The sequence below is a fragment of the Nerophis ophidion genome, linkage group LG07 (genome assembly GCF_033978795.1).
Source record: "Nerophis ophidion isolate RoL-2023_Sa linkage group LG07, RoL_Noph_v1.0, whole genome shotgun sequence".
In the NCBI taxonomy this organism is placed as follows: Eukaryota; Metazoa; Chordata; class Actinopteri; order Syngnathiformes; family Syngnathidae; genus Nerophis; species Nerophis ophidion.
The window spans coordinates 63,047,426-63,063,664 of record NC_084617.1 but is presented as its reverse complement, the minus strand read 5'-3'; the positions used below and the strand labels follow the sequence as shown (position 1 = coordinate 63,063,664).

Sequence of the window (16,239 nt, the reverse complement as noted above, 5' to 3'; positions counted from 1 at the left end):
TCTCGCAGAACACTATTGTTGCACAGGTATGATAGCAGCTTATTAACAGAATAACTCTTTGGTGCGTTTAAATGCCTTCCCCTGCTCAGAGTGTCAAATTTGTTTGGGCCAGATGTATCTGTGATGTATATTTAGCTGCTTGGCAGCATTCTGTTTAGATTTATTTGTTTGAGGCAATTTTAGGAAAAGGCTTTCTTCTCCCCGTGTTGCTGCACTGTTGGGTTTATGTGCAACCCTCTAATGGCTTTCAGTTATTTTATTTCCTCCCAACTCCATAAATTATCAGCATATTTATCATCTAGAGTTGACTATGCATATTAGACATTGTATGTTATGTGTGTGTGGTGTTCTGTAGCTTACACGAGCTAATGGGCTGGAATGATGACCGTACCTGCAGAATAAGAGAGAAGTCAAGAAACAAGCTTGTTTCTGTGGAACCTTAGTACAAGCAGGTTAAGACTTTGTGAGCATCTTTTCGTGTCTGTTTTAAAGGCCTACTGAAACCCACTACTGCTGACCACGCAGTCTGTTAGTTTATATATCAATGATGCAATCTTAACATTGCAACACATGCCAATACGGCCTTTCTAGTTTACTAAATTGCAATTTTAAATTTCGCGCGAACTATCCTGTTGAAAACGTTGGTATGATGACACGTATGGATTGTAGCGGACATTTTTTTCCAGCCCGATCCAAGCTATAAGTAGTCTGCTTTAATCGCATAATTACACAGTATTCTGGACATCTGTGTTGCTGAATCTTTTGCAATTTGTTCAATTAATAATGGAGAAGTCAAAGAAGAAAGATGTAAGTGGGAAGCTGTGTATTGCAGCTGCCTTTAGCAACACAAACACAGCCGGTGTTTCCTGGTTTACATTCTCGAAGGTGAAGCTTTACTATGGGACAGAGCGGTTCAGCGAACATGGTTCCCGACCACATGTCAACCGGCAGGTTTCGGTGAGAAAATTGTGGTGATAAGTCTGCTCTTACCGTGGACATGAGCGGAGCTTGCTTCCTCCTGTAGCTGCGGACTCTCTTACCTCCTCCCACCGGAGACACTGGCGGTCACCACACCCGTGGCCACACCCCTCCGACTTTCAGGTACCATATAATCTCACTAAAACACTAGTAACACAATAAGCAGATAAGGGATTTTCCAGAATTATACTAGTAAATGTGTCTAACATCTGAATCGCTCCCACTGCCCTCGCCTTTTATTTTTTATTTTTCATAATCCTTCACTCTCACTATCCTCATCCACTAATCTTTCATCCTCGCTCAAATTAATGGGGAAATCGTCGCTTTCTCGGTCCAAATCGCTTTCGCTGCTGGTGGCTAGGATTGTAAACAATGTGAGGAGCTCCACAACCCGTGACGTCACGCGCACATCTGCTACTTCCGTTACAGGCAAGGCTTTTTTATTAGCGACCAAAAGTTGCGAACTTTATCGTCGATGTTCTCTACTAAATCCTTTCAGCAAAAATATGGCAATATCGCGAAATGATCAAGTATGACACATAGAATGGACCTGCTATCCCCATTTAAATGAGAAAATCTCATTTCAGTAGGCCTTTAAAAACTTGTTGCAAGCGAGTAAGGGAGGTTGTTTCACCCCAGGCCAACTTTCTCTAAAGTGAAATTTGAATCAAAGGTAAAAAATAAACTGCCAACCTATATCAAGTTTTATGACGTTTTTAACCTGAAGGGGCGAGATAAATATTTCAAATTTTGGACCACATTGTTTAACATTGTGAAGCGACTGGGATGAGAATCAGCACCTCCAAGTCCGAGTCCGTTGTTCTCGCCCTGAAAAGGGTGGAGTGCCATCTCTGGGTTGGGGAGGAGACCCTGAACTCCTCCACTTGGGGCAGGGTCTGTTCACGAGTGGGTGAAGAGTGGATCATAAGATTGACAGGCGGATCGGTGTGGCGTCTTCAGTAATGCGGACGCTGTATCGATCCGTTGTGGTGAAGAAGGAGCTAAGCCGGAAAGCAAAGCTCTCAATTTACTGGTCGATCTACGTTCTCATCCTCACCTATGGTCATGGGCTTTGGGTTATGACTGACAGGACAAGATCACGGGTATAAGCGGCCGAAAAGAGTTTCCTGCGCCGAGTGGCGGGGCTCTCCTTCAGTGATAGGGTGAGAAGCTCTGCCATCCGGGAGAAGCTCAAAGTAAAGCCGCTGCTCCTCGACATCGAGAGGAGCCAGATGAGGTAGTTCGGGCATCTAGGGAGGTGTTTAGGCCATGTTCAACCGGAAGGAGGCCACGGGTGAGACCCAGGACACGCTGGGAAGACTATGTCTCCCAGCTGGCCTGAGAACGCCTCGGGATCCCCCCGGAAGAGCTTGACGAAGTGGCTGGATAGAGAAAAGTCTGGGCTTCCCTGCTTAGGCTGCTGCCCCCACGACCCGACCTCGGATAAGCGGAAGAAGATTGATGGATGTTAAACATTACACAAAACCCATCCTGTCCCCAGTCGAACCCTTATTGGGTTTCAGTGTAAATATTGTATGAAAAAATAGGAAAGCTGCACAAACATTTCATAGTGATAATTTCACATAATACTATGTGTACTGTACTTAATCGATGAGAGGGGAGTAGGCGGTTCTCATGAATGCAAAACTAGCCATCGTCTCTTTTCTATATCGCATTTCTTAACTTGGGTTGAGCTTGAGCCTATCCCAGCTGACTTTCATCAAAAGTGGGGTACACCCTGTACTGGTCACCCATCAATCGCAAAGCACATACTTTGAATGCAGAATAAAGCAGAGGTACTCCTTACATTTGTTCAATGGCCCTAAAAACACTTGAAGGGCCCGTATTGTTTAAAAAAAAAAAAAAAAAAAAGTAAAATTTTAAATAATGTAAGTACAGTAAAAATATAATTATTATACAAATAAGTATTTGGGACAGCGTGGCGCAGTGGAAGAGTGGCCGTGCGCAACCCGAGGGTCCCTGGTTCAATTCCCACCTAGTACCAGCTTCGTCACGTCCGTTGTGTCCTGAGCAAGACACTTCACCCTTGCTCCTGATGGGTGCTGGTTGGCGCCTTGCATGGCAGCTCCCTCCATCAGTGTGTGAATGTGTGTGTGAATGGGTAAATGTGGAAGTAATATCAAAGCGCTTTGAGTACCTTGAGGGTAGAAAATCGCTATACAAGTACAACCCATTTATCATTTATTTATCATTTATTTTTGATAAAAACAATAATATTGACATGTCAAAATTGGCCATCACTGAGATTCGAAACCTAGTCCTCGTTCAAAGAGCAATTATCATTACCCAATTAGCAATTCATTAACTCACAATGTACAGCATCCATTGATCAGCAGTTTTCTGTAGAACTGTATGGTTTTATTATGTTATGGACCAGGCGGTCAGACTTATTTTTCTCGTGGGCCACATTGCAGTTAAGGTAGCCATCAGAGGGCCGCTTCATGATGATACTATTAAATTTTACTATTGTCTACCAACAAACTGATGAAAAACTGTCCGTGGAATCAGATGTCAAAATGAAAAGCAGATGTTGCAGTTCAACTAATGTAGAATTTAAACACAAAGATATGTATCACATGAATTTCATTTGCTTGCATTTGTTTTTTCTGTCAAAACTGAAATAAATTGATCAAGATAGATTAAATGCCTTATTGACATACATAATTTCTTAGGCTTTCGCGGATCTGATAAAATAATAAGGTGTGCCAAATGTAGTTTATTTCAAATAACTTTCAAATATTTTTTTCTTCATGATTCCTTTGTTTACTCAAACATTGTATGCATATTTTTTTGTGGTAATCTGTTATTAAATAGAAGCTTAACATCTGAATTGAACAGTTATACAAATATTCTTAAGAGTTGAAACCAATAATACTTTCATGAGCTAGATATTGGAAACCCCTGGAGTATCACTATCATAAAGCTGAACACACTATAAACAAATTAGATACACAACTACGGTTTTGAGGACAACACACGATTATAACGAGAACAGAGTTATGTAACATTTCTAAAAAAAAAAAGACCTAGCACTACTACGAAGTTATTACATTGTGGACGTGATAGCCACATGTGCAGTAGCCTTTCTGTCAGAAAAAAACAGCTCTGAGCTGCCCCATTGCTCCTTTTAAAGAAAAAAAATAACACTGCGGTACAAAGTCACATTGGAGTCCGATTGCCAGGAGCTAGTTTTAACTAGCTAGTAATACAGTGTGACAGTTAAAAGAAAGTGTGTAAAGAAAGTTGCTCAAAGTTAATGGCAATGAGTTTTATAGGTAGTCGATTAGACATGCTGGCATTGATTGGCTAGCTCTAGGTTGTCCATCTTGTAAACATTGCAGCGTGTACTACTGCTACAGCAAACGAGTGACTGAAATCTCATCACCCCCCTTTGCATTCTTGAAACTTTAGTTTTTTCGAATTCTAAGCATTCTAACATCTTGCTGCCAAGGCAAATCAAATAAAGTTGTCTAAAGCAGGGGTCCCCAACCACCGGTCCATGACGCAGTTGCTACCGGGCCACACAGAATCATTAAATAATTTATAAACGACTGCCTTAACTTTCGCCCATCCCACTCAACACACCAATAAGTTTGTTTGTAGATAAACAAAACTCCTCATAGGAAGTTGCCATTTGTTATATTAGTTATAGGTTTGTGGCATGATACAATGCACATTAATGAACGTATAAAATATAAATGTGACAGATTGTGGCCAAAGGATGATTTCCATCTGCAGTGCCCAGCTGGTTGATGGTATATATTATCATCAACCTGCTGGGGATCCAATTGCAAATAAACAACCCCAGGGCTCCCACTAATTCAGTGTTGTCGTGAGTTCTATGTTTCATGCATTTATTTTTTGCTGCATTTATCTGTCACACGTGTAAAGCCGGTCCGTAAAAAAAAAAAACCTACATTAAACTGGTCCGTGGTGCAAAAAAGGTTTGGGACCCCTTGTCTAAAATACCTTTTAATATAATGCTTTACCTAGGGATGTAACGATATGAACATTTAATCTCACAGTTATTGTGAACAAAATTATCACAGTTATCGTTGTTATTGTGGTTTTATTGAATGTGCATAGAAAAGACACTGAAATAATCCGACCTAGTTATTTAATTTTTAAATAACTGAAATAGACACTGTAAGAAAACCCACTATTGTGCATGTTTAGTGTTTCTTGTGCTCCAATGATAATGTTTTATTCTTAGTATTTTATCTTTTTTAAACTCAAATTTAAATATTGGCTTGTACAGTAGTGCATTAAGTTGTATTAAAGGAGAAGTGCATAACAAATATCTATTATTATTACTTATTTTCTGGTGGACATTGTGTCCTACTCTGTTCAGCGGTCCTTGAATGGACCGTAATAACACCTCTGTCTTGTCCTCACGGTCAGAGAGCACTGTTTTTAGGTTATTTTGGACAATTGAATAGTTTATTTGGTCAGACAGCAATGTGTTTGTATACTCTTAGATTGGGGTATGTCTTTTCTTAAAGGGGAAAGACGATAATGGCCCTTGTTTTCATGTTAGCATTTAAAATAGCGCGCTTTCCGGTCAGTCTGTGAGTTTATCAAAGTGCAGTTTTCAATCTCGTTTTTTCGATCATTTTAATTTAAAACTGTAATGTTAACTATCGGGGGTTTTACCGCAGTTGTCATTATAACCGTTTATCCTTAAAGAGTACTCTACCCCTCACACTGCTTTGAGCTGAATGCTGCTAGAAATAGTTTCCTCCTGTATAGAGAGAAAATACTGTACCACGCTTCAATATTTAGGCCTATCGCATCCTCTGAGAAATTGGAGAGGTTAAGAATGTATCATAAAGCTTGTGATCGTGACACTTCTCAGCTGCCTTCTCTCCCACGGCAGCTGAGACCGGAAGTGTATTAACTAGGTGATAAAGACCTAACTCACTGTCAAGACCAAGAGCTGAGCAATGTCCGTGACCAGGACTGGGTCCAGCGAGTGGAAAATGTGAGGAACTCAGCAAGACAGTGTTGGTGCACAGCCAAGAGAGACGGTAGAGTGGGAACGCTGAGAAGTCAGCTGCTGGCACTAGAGCTCAGGGAAAGGACGAGCGGAAACATTCACACATTATCTATGACCCTCCTTGCTGTGTTGCGTCAGGGACAGCTTCCATAACAACACACTTCAATTCCATACACTTGTTGGCCTATGTGGTTTGCAACGCCAAGGCACTCTCAATGTACGTCAGGTGTGTTTACATCACATGACAATCATAACATCGTCAGGAATTATTTATTTTTCATTTTGTGCGAAGAAGCAAATCCAAAATAATATTGTCATGCTATGTATTTGATAGGCCTCTTGCAGATCAGTATTGATATCCCAACATCTGATATCAACATTGTTGCTGTCTGTCTTCCAAATAGGGCTGGGCGATATGGCCTTTTTTAATATCTCGATATTTTGCCTTAGCCTTGAATTAACACTTGATACATCTAATCATAACAGTATGATGATTGTATGTGTCTACATTAAAACATTCTTGTTCATACTGCATTAATTTATGCTCATTTTACACGTTCATGCAGAAAAGGAAATCACAACTCTATCAATTGACCAAAACTGTATTTATTAAACAGTTATTAAGCAATGGCAAAAACATTCATGTCATTTCCAAAACAGAAAGTGCAAGATTGTCAGAGACATTTTAAACCTAGCTATTAGTGCACTTTTGTGCATTATGTCACTAAGATGACATATCAAAACAACACTAAATTAAAGTGTAATTTTTGTACAGAACGCAAATACAATATTTAAAAACAAATAAAGTTCACTTTTGTGCATGATGTCACACAAGATATTTCAATAACTGTCAAAGAAAAATGAACTGCATAATAGGAAATCAAATAGTGTTCGTCCTTTGTTATGTGGTAGGTAACTACGGACGTTATTAAATTCTGTTGTGACTATTTTTTTCATACAGTGATAATGTGCAAATGTTTGCCTCGCCATTTTGTTGGTTTGGAACCGAATGGAGATGTTGACATGCGGAGTATACACTTTCATTCTCTAGCAGGTGACTTTTCAAATGGTGCTACCTATTCGCAGTAATGCTACTTTTTGTAGCAATGCTTTTGGCCCACACTTGACAAATTACGGTTGTCTGTTCGACATATTCCCACTTGAAGCCAAACCACCGCCAGACGATGGACCCCCTGCTGTTTTTCTTGGGAAATAATTCTTACTTCATTCGCACCTTCTGTCTCTCGTATTACCACTCGCACGGCTACGCCTGAGGGATCGAAGGTCCGTATTATCACCGCTTACATGCAGCTAACGTTACCCATGCTGCTACCTCTCTGCTCCGCGAGGGCATATGACGTTGTATGTGACGTATGTAAGAAGGTGCGCTTGCTGTCTGTGAGAAGGAGAGACCGGAAAGAGCGAGAAGAGCCTGCAGTGTAATGCCAGCAGCTAAAAACAACTTTGTGAGAACGTATACTCGAATATCACGATATTGTAATTTTCTATTGGCGCCTTGCATGGCAGCTCCCTCCATCAGTGTGTGAATGTGTGTGAGAATGGGTAAATGTGGAAGTAGTGTCAAAGCGCTTTGAGTACCTTGAAGGTAGAAAAGCGCTATACAAGTACAACCCATTTATCATTTATTACCGCCGGGTCAAACTCGTGACGTCACGAGTGACACTTCCCCTGTCATAATTTTCAAAATGTAGGAGGCTGATTTCAATACTGGTAATTTGAAATCGCATAAAGGGAAGAAGATTAAGAGCTATTCAGTAGGATTTAAGGTCCAAGCTTACATCACACTCAAATTTTTACTGCATGCCTTTGGTAAGTGCCGGAGTGAGAAGAGGTTTTAAAATAATTAGCGCATGCTTACTTTTACCGCATGCCTTTGGTAAGCGCAGGAGTGAGAAGAGGTTTTAAATTAATTAGCTCCCCGGCGGCAATTCAAGGAAATACGGTAACTTTTAGCAGAATAGAGTCTCGCACTGGATGAAGAGCTGCATTGATTGATTGATTGAAACTTTTATCAGGAGATTGCACAGTTCAGTACATATTCCGTACAATTTACCACTAAATGGTAACACCCGAATAAGTTTTTCAACTTGTTTAAGTCGGGGTCCACGTTAATCAATTCATGGTAATTCATGCAATAATAGTTCCAAGTGTTTTTCCCTTTTGCTACAGAAGTACAGCAAACTGTTTTTGTTAGTTTACATAATTCAAGGCTAAGTGTTAACAAAAATGCCGGAAGAGAGTTTCCAGGCTCTAGATTTTTGTTGGCACTATATCACTGGCAATGATTCCCGCTAGCCAAAGGCTGAGCTCCAGGCTACATTGCATTGGTACACCAATAGACGGCAACGCCAGATGGAGGCTCACTTACTGTCACTTAAATGCATGCTATTTGGGAAATCTGTACCAAATTGTCGATACAAGTACATGCACTGTTTTCTTTCGTTTTTTACTTCCTGTAATGGTCAGTCCCTATACACTTGTCCATAAACTGTACAGCATCTATTTTCACTTCTTGCAGGAAGCGTCTTGAGGACAGTCAAGGATGTTGTAGTTTAATTGTTCTGGTCCAGTCAAGAGTAATTCAGTCACTTAAGGAGAAAAACAAAGCTATTAAGAATGTCCTCCAACAACTCAATCCTCCAGCTGAGCAATAAAAGGGCAGCAAAGATTTTCCTGAACCTTTCGTAGCTCGAGTGACATGGGGTTAGAGCCCTCTGTAGGCCCAGACTAGGCAATACATCATACTGTTTGCCCTAGCATGATAACGACTGCATTGGTGGTCAAGGACATCTGAAGGACATTGAGAGCAGCAGGAAATAAGGCTACTAAGATCACACAGAACCAGTGAGGAAGTGGACACTTTTTGTCATTGTCCTTTTTAGGAAAAACACAGAGGGTCACTGTGAGAGTGTCAGCAACTGAAAAGCTTTTGGCCAGGGAAGTGAAAACAATTAAAAAAATGGCAATTACAACAGGCCTCAGAGTTTTGTTACATAGTGGTTCGACTTCCAAAAAAAAATCCAGTCGAAATTGGCGGACACATGTACCTATATATTCATATGTATTTTGTAATAGGATGGCCTAAATATGTTTTTTACAGTTTTTTTTCCTGTCATCTAAGTGTGTACCCAAGGTTGCAGAGGCGTAAAGGCAGGTGTAACAAAAGTTTCTTCGATTAAGTCCAACTAATAACAAACATACAAAACAACTACAGAAAGCAACTGAGGGTGAGAGCACGAGAGAAAAGAAATCTCTAACTTGTGCCATGAAGAAAATAATTAAAACTCATGACTGATGGAAACAGGAAACCAGGCTGGGAGGCATGGAAAAAACTGGGCTAAAGCACTCAAACGCCAAAACTATGCATGGCAAAATAAAAAATGCTGTTATGCAGAATAGTGCAAATGTGCCAAAAAACGGTTTCAAACTGGTCATGAGAGAAGTCCATATGCGTGTGGTATAAGTACATGGAGAAAAGAACAGATGTCTTCCAGCCGCACGCTGTCTAAGAAAGATGGAAGACAATCAGCAGCAAGTGCGCCCAGTATTCCTACTGCCAGTCAAGGTGAGGGCTTCAGGAAAAAGGGAAAAAAAACACATGAGAAGTTAAAAACAGTATAACCATAACAATTAGGATAACAGTACCCACCCTTAATGGCAAGCGACTTATCTGGCTTTTCAAGAAAACTATTTTAAAAATCAAACACAAACAGCGACTTGACCCCAAAGTCCTGTTTCTCTCGCTCCTAATGGCCGTTGGAATATGGGTGATAGCCCGAGAACAAGCTGGGAAAAGGTTCCCAGGGACTTGCAGAATCCACTTCAAAACAGCTGATGAGAATTGTGGTCCTCTGTCAGAGACCACATGCATGCAACTAGACACATGACGAATCACAAATCAGCAGTCGAGGGCAGCTTTGAAAGGGCGACAGAATGGGTAATCTTGGATAAAAGCTTCACCAAAGTGAGGGTGGTGTGTTGCCATTTTCAAGGGAGGAACTCCGGGAACAAAATCCAAAGCAACATGGGACCAGGGAGGGAATAGAAAGTGGGCAGAGGATCTCTGCTGGTGCCTAGTGGGAAAACTACATCCACACAATGACAGCGCAAGCAGCCACAAACTCCCCGATATCATCTTTAAAAGAGGACTATGAGAATTGTTGCACCAGAAGGAAAATGGTACATCTAACTCCACGGTGACAGACAAAGAACGTCTTTTCTTGTGTTTCGCTTTTTCGTATTAAGATGCATTAAGTTAGGTTTTTCTCAGCTGGTACACACAATTCAACTTTCAAATTTTGCCTTCTAGCCATTTTAAAAATGTTTTCCCAATTAAAATAACGTTGTGACAATCAACATCATACTGTGTGACAACCATTCCTGAGATTGGGGTTAACTGTCGCAATGTCTCACATTTTTTTTATTGATTAATTACGTTTTAGTTACAATGTGTTGGGCAATGAGTAAAATACACATTTTAAGCAAACACTGTAAGCTTTATTTTATTGTAGGAGTTAATATGTTACGATATTTTAAAGATGAACAATTCACAACAGAGTAAAAACTAAGATTGTCACCATACCCGAGTTTAAGTAGTCGATACCAATATCCTGAGAAGAGTCTCAATACAGCCATTCAGATGAGTCCTTGAAGCAGAGACTAAAGGTCATATTGCGATTTCTGCTGATGCATTTATACACTTTAGACTCACACTTTGTTATTAAAATTAGTTGGGGATTTTTTGTACTATATTTCTCATGCTCATTGCTCCCAAGCACATACTCTCATTTCACTATTATCTCTCTGCTTCTCTGGAGAGAAACAATTTACCCTTATGGGAAAGGAGGAATGTCTGGATAGGCCTCCAACATGTCGGCCGGAAGATTTCCCATGTGACTTATAACTGTGTTATAACGGAGGTGCGAGTTCATGGCCGTCAGCACTAGGACAAAGGGGATTCTTAGAGTATTGAGAAGGAAAAAACAGGATTGTGGGTATAATGTCAGTCGCCTGAATATTTAATGGTGCTATCTCCCATGAGCTTTTGTTGCAATTGTGCAACATTGTCTGTGATGACCTCGTGGAAATAAATCTTGAACCACTGAGCTAATGCGAAAATCACTAACGTATGCCTTTACAGCTGGCAGACATTTATTACAATTTAATCTTAATTGACTGCACACATTGCTGTCTCAGCACTTATTACTGTCATAACTGGATTAGCCAGCATCTGGATTGAGGTTAGAATGCAAAGGTCATTTGCAATAACCGGAATTAATAGTCCATTCTGACACAATCGATACATAAGTGTATCAGTATCTGTCCCATACTGGCCAAATTTACTGGGTCAGGCAGGAAATTGAAATAATAATGTAATTATTATTATTGTGATCACTTTATTCAATTTTGCTTTGAATCTTTGAAAGGTGCCACTGAGTCTTGTGCGTCATGCATACTTTTTAATAGTCATTTTGATTTTAAGTAAAAAAAAGCAGAAGATTGTATATCGTGAGTCATGTTGTGGGCAATTTTATTTCTTCCTTCACAGTAGCAGAATATTTGTTGCACATGTTTTTTTCTTATGTCTATGTTAGAGTACGTCCATACAAATATATCTATAAAAGAGAAAAAGTTTGGATATAAGCCAATATACAGTACGTGGTCATATCTGAAATGGAAAAGTGGCATCGGGCCATCCCTGATAACCAGAGTTATTGACTGTATTCATTGGCTCGTTTTTCCACAAAACATGTTTTTTCCTTCTAAATGTTAAAATAACAGAATCATGCCATCTTAACATTTTTTAAAAGTAATTCTCCACAAAAATGTTAAGAGGTTATGATTTCAGACACATCCCATAGTCTCAGTAAGTTTACCCAAAAACATATTTTTTGACAGAACCTTGTCAATGGGTGGAGCATGTGCCAAAAAAAACAAAAAATATTTTGGTTTGGAGACAGGATTTTTTTATTTACATTGCAATATTTATCATTTTTCTTCCTCTGTTAACTACCAATGTCAAAATAGTTTACTTTACAATACCGTATGTTGCTGATCCAAATTAGGCAAAGGTCTGCACTATACTAATTACCATTGGTTTGTTAAAATGTAACTACTCTAATGTCCAATTTCTATTATTTTTCTTTGATTTTAAGGCACCATGAGACCAGTACAGAGGAACTTCTATGAACCGTCGTCTGCTCCAGGGAAAGGCGTCATATGGGAGTGGGAGAACGACAATGGTTCTTGGACACCATATGACATGGAGATCTGTGTGACTATCCAGAACGCCTATGAAAAGCAGCACCCCTGGTTGGATCTGACCTCTCTGGGCTTCTCCTACCTCATTGACTTTAACAGCATGTCTCAAACAAACAAGCAGAGCCTGCGCAAACGGCGCCTCCGCAGGCGCATGGATCTCGCTTACCCGCTTATCATGGGTTCCATTCCCAAATCACAGTCCTGGCCTGTAGGAACCAGCTCTGGCCAGCCGTGCTCCTGCCAGCAATGCATCCTGGTAAACGGTACAAGAGCTGCGTCAAATGCAATCCTTGCCTCTCAGCGACGGAAGCTCTACGGTGGGGCAGCAGGCAATACCGGCACGACAGGAACCCTGACCGCAGTGCGACAGAGTAACACCTTTGCTGGAACGTCCCTCTGGTCTCCAAACTCTTCTGGGACCAATGATATCAGTGCAGGAGGTGGACAAACCAAAGGTGAACAGTTGCAGGTCCCACTGTCCCCGGCCAACTTCCCGTGTTCCCCTGTGATGTCATCCCATGGCCACGCCAACACCCTCACCATCAATGGACAAAACAACCTGAACCGACCGGGCACCCAGCGCATCTCTATGACCACTCCCAGAGGAACCATCCCACCAGGGTAATCAGCTTTTTGTATTGTACTATTGTTGTATTTCTCCATCTTTTCCGTGGTGATATACGACTATTCCAGGCAAAATTCTGGTCAGTGGTTATCCAGAAAGGGCTTTAAGTCTTGCAGGAGAATCCTTCTTTGTGTTTATCTGCCAAGGTCGCTGCTCTATAATGAGCTTATGTTGGCCCCTATGGCCAGGAAATATGCAGCTTTCTTTTGCTTCTTCTTTGAACTCATTTGTCACTATCACACTGGGATGTTGCCTCATGGGATGTAGAAGTGTGAGGTGTCATTTTTGGACATTCCGGTTTCATTAGCTGTGTGTGTATGTGTGTGAGTGGTTCTGGCATACGTTGTGGAGACCTCTTAACCATAGAGGTCAGCAATCCAGAGTGGGAATTGAATAATGGATTAAAGAAAAAAATTAGGGTTTGAGCTGAGTGTTTTGACCATTTCAGTGGAAGGAACCATGGTTATAAGTAGTTTTTTTTCTAGCAGAATCAGATACATGCACTTTCGGCTGCCTCATTATGTGCCGCTGTTTGCCAATGACCAGTTATCAAGAATTCATATTTGTACGTGTGCTAAAAACGACATACTGTAGAATAATTTATCATGGGTTGTCGTTTCCTTAAAAAGCCAGTGAAATGCTTTTTCACCCAGCAACACTTTAGAAAAAGAGCTTTAGAGATAAGTCTGAAGAAGAGGCTGGGGTTAGGCAGAGTACATCGGTTCTCAGGCGAGTGGCTTGACATATAGGATGTGTGAGGTCTACGTACCCATAGCAGCGGTGCTCACGTGTGTGCACAGACACAATCTTAAACTCCCTCGCACTTCTTCGTTTGTGGGAGGCATACGAATTGCAAGAACCCACACTGAATGTAAGACATCACATAGTTTTTGTTTTTATGTGTTTTTGCACGCACTTAAATATAAAAACAGCTACTTGGCATCCTGCGGTTTATTGGCATAAAACGCAGCTTTGCACATATCCATGTTGCGTCAGATTATACTGTGATCTTTATTTTAAATTGTTTTGTCCTGCTCAGCCACTTATACAAATCATATTGTTGAAGCTGATGCCTATATCTGTTGTACAGATTTACTTTACAATAGAGTAGTGTGGGATACTTCTCTTGTTGCCTTATTTGTATTTGACCTTATCAAACAATTGTAGCTGAGATAGGCACCAGCGCCCCCCGCAACCCTAAAGGGTATAAGCGGTAGAAAATGGATGGATGGATTATCAAACGCATTTATTCAATGTTTGGTGCAGCCGGACTGGAGCAGGAGGGGATAGAAGGAAGACGAAGGGGGAAATTCCGGGGACTAGAGGGTACACCATATGAGTAAATTAATACCCCTTTGAAAATCTCAAGGAAAACTGTGCATTATCCTTGTAAGTGGTCAAACTTTTGATACAGCATTTACTAGGGATCTCATTAAATTGCGCAAATGTGCTAAATTAAGTGTTAGTTGCAGTCAGAAGTGTACACACACTCATTATGGGAATGAATGCCAAGTTTTTTTGGGACCCCTTTGTTTGAACACTTTTGAATGTATTTATGAAATCTGGTTTACACAGATAAAAATGATACAACTATAGGCGAAGTACATGCGCTAAACATTTTTAAAAGTGGTGCTGAAGGTTCCAGACTGACGTAACTTGACAAGGCCTTTATTAAATTTCTGTTAGTAATCATGATTGACAGTTTATATTTGGTAGCATAAAACCATTTGTAAAACTACCAGTTTTTTACCACTCACTAATACTTTGCTATGCACTTAAAGGGTGCCAAATAAAAAAATAAACCCCTGCTACAAAATCAATACCTTTACCTTTTTTGGGGGAATTTTGCTTATCGTTCACAATCATTAGAGACATGGCGATGGATTTTTTTTTTTTTAAGTATTCTAAATATTAAATACATTCAATCAAAAGTCTGCTTACAATAGAGCCTATGGGAGCTGTTCAATTCTGCCTACAAAGCCCTTCAAAATAAACTTGGAAACACCTCCATTGAGGTTATATATACATGATGTAAGTATATATGTAATGTAGTAACAGGCACACTCATAACATTTAATATTTGTATATTTTGATAATTTTAAGCATAGGTGGTGCATTAACTTATAAAACGCATCACCACATTTTTTTTTATTCATCATTACTTACTGCAGACTTTATGACCGCCAACCAATATAATAAAACATCACTTACTGTACAATGTCTGCTGTCATTATGATTCCGACTGCTAGGCTGTTTATATATTCCCATTTAGATGATAAATACGTCATAATCCTCGTGAAGGTTGGGTGTGGACCAAGAGTCTTTTCGCGTCGTTTTTGCCAGTTCCAGGTTGTAAACGTGTCTGGTTATATCGCTTTCCAGGTGAGATGCATGATTTACGATCTACAATACATTTCCAAGGAGCAGGAAACAGCAGAACATTCGGTGATGTGTACACAGGCACACACAGAAGTGATCACGGTGCTGCTATAAATACTTTGTATGTGTTAGCGCTTACAATATCACTATTACTTGGTTGATATTCAACTCACGAAATGTATATTTAGAATATTTGGCGCTTTTTGAATGGTTATCTGATTTTTCTAGGCGGAATAGAGGACCTCCGTTCCGCTGTAAGAAAACGTTTATTTACGTTTATTTAATATTTAGAGTGCCTTCTAAAAAATAAAAAATAAACTCAATAATTGTGAAGGATAGGCAAAATTCCATTAAAAAAACTTGCATATCTCCTTTAAGCTCTAGGCATATGTTTTTGCACCAAGTTAAATGGTCTGACAAGACAAAGATTGAGCTATGTGGCCACCATGGCAAAAAGTATGCTTCGCTGCCAGTAGTTCAAGTGTAATACACAAAGTGGATAAAATCCTGAAGGACAACTACCTCCAAATTATTAAACTTAACCTCAAATTAACATCCGCACAGTTGGCATGATAACGCAGGGAGCTATTAAGATTCTGGAATAAAACCAAACCATATTAATATGACATTTATGCCCAGTGCGTGTGTGTGTGTGTGTAGACTTCTGAGTGTCGCGTTGACAATAACAGCTTTTATATTAGAGAACTACTGGCTGTAAGCCACTTGTTTGAGGGCTTACATTGCTCCATATTTAAATGCACAAATATTAGAAGACGCACCATATGCTGGCTTTTGTCAACAAATTAGTTTATCATATTAGTGGGCTTACAAATATGCTTCCTTTGCACACCATAATTAACGAGCGGTTATGGACTAGAACTGAAGGCCTAAGTTCATCCCCTAATTGCACAGGGTCAGAAATTACAGCGTTTGATATGAAGGGAAGGGAATTATTTTT

The 16,239-nt window shown here is 40.1% G+C and overlaps 1 protein-coding gene across 2 annotated transcripts in view; it reads left to right on the top strand.

Annotated features, from left to right (window-relative positions):
• dtx1 (deltex 1, E3 ubiquitin ligase) overlaps positions 1 to 16,239 on the top strand; it is a 94,342-nt gene that overhangs the window by 31,055 nt on the left and 47,048 nt on the right. For both annotated transcript variants that reach the window (XM_061906840.1, XM_061906839.1), the window contains exon 3: positions 12,172 to 12,898. In XM_061906840.1, the coding sequence (XP_061762824.1) occupies positions 12,172 to 12,898 (727 nt within the window). The remainder of the gene's footprint in view (positions 1 to 12,171; positions 12,899 to 16,239) is intronic.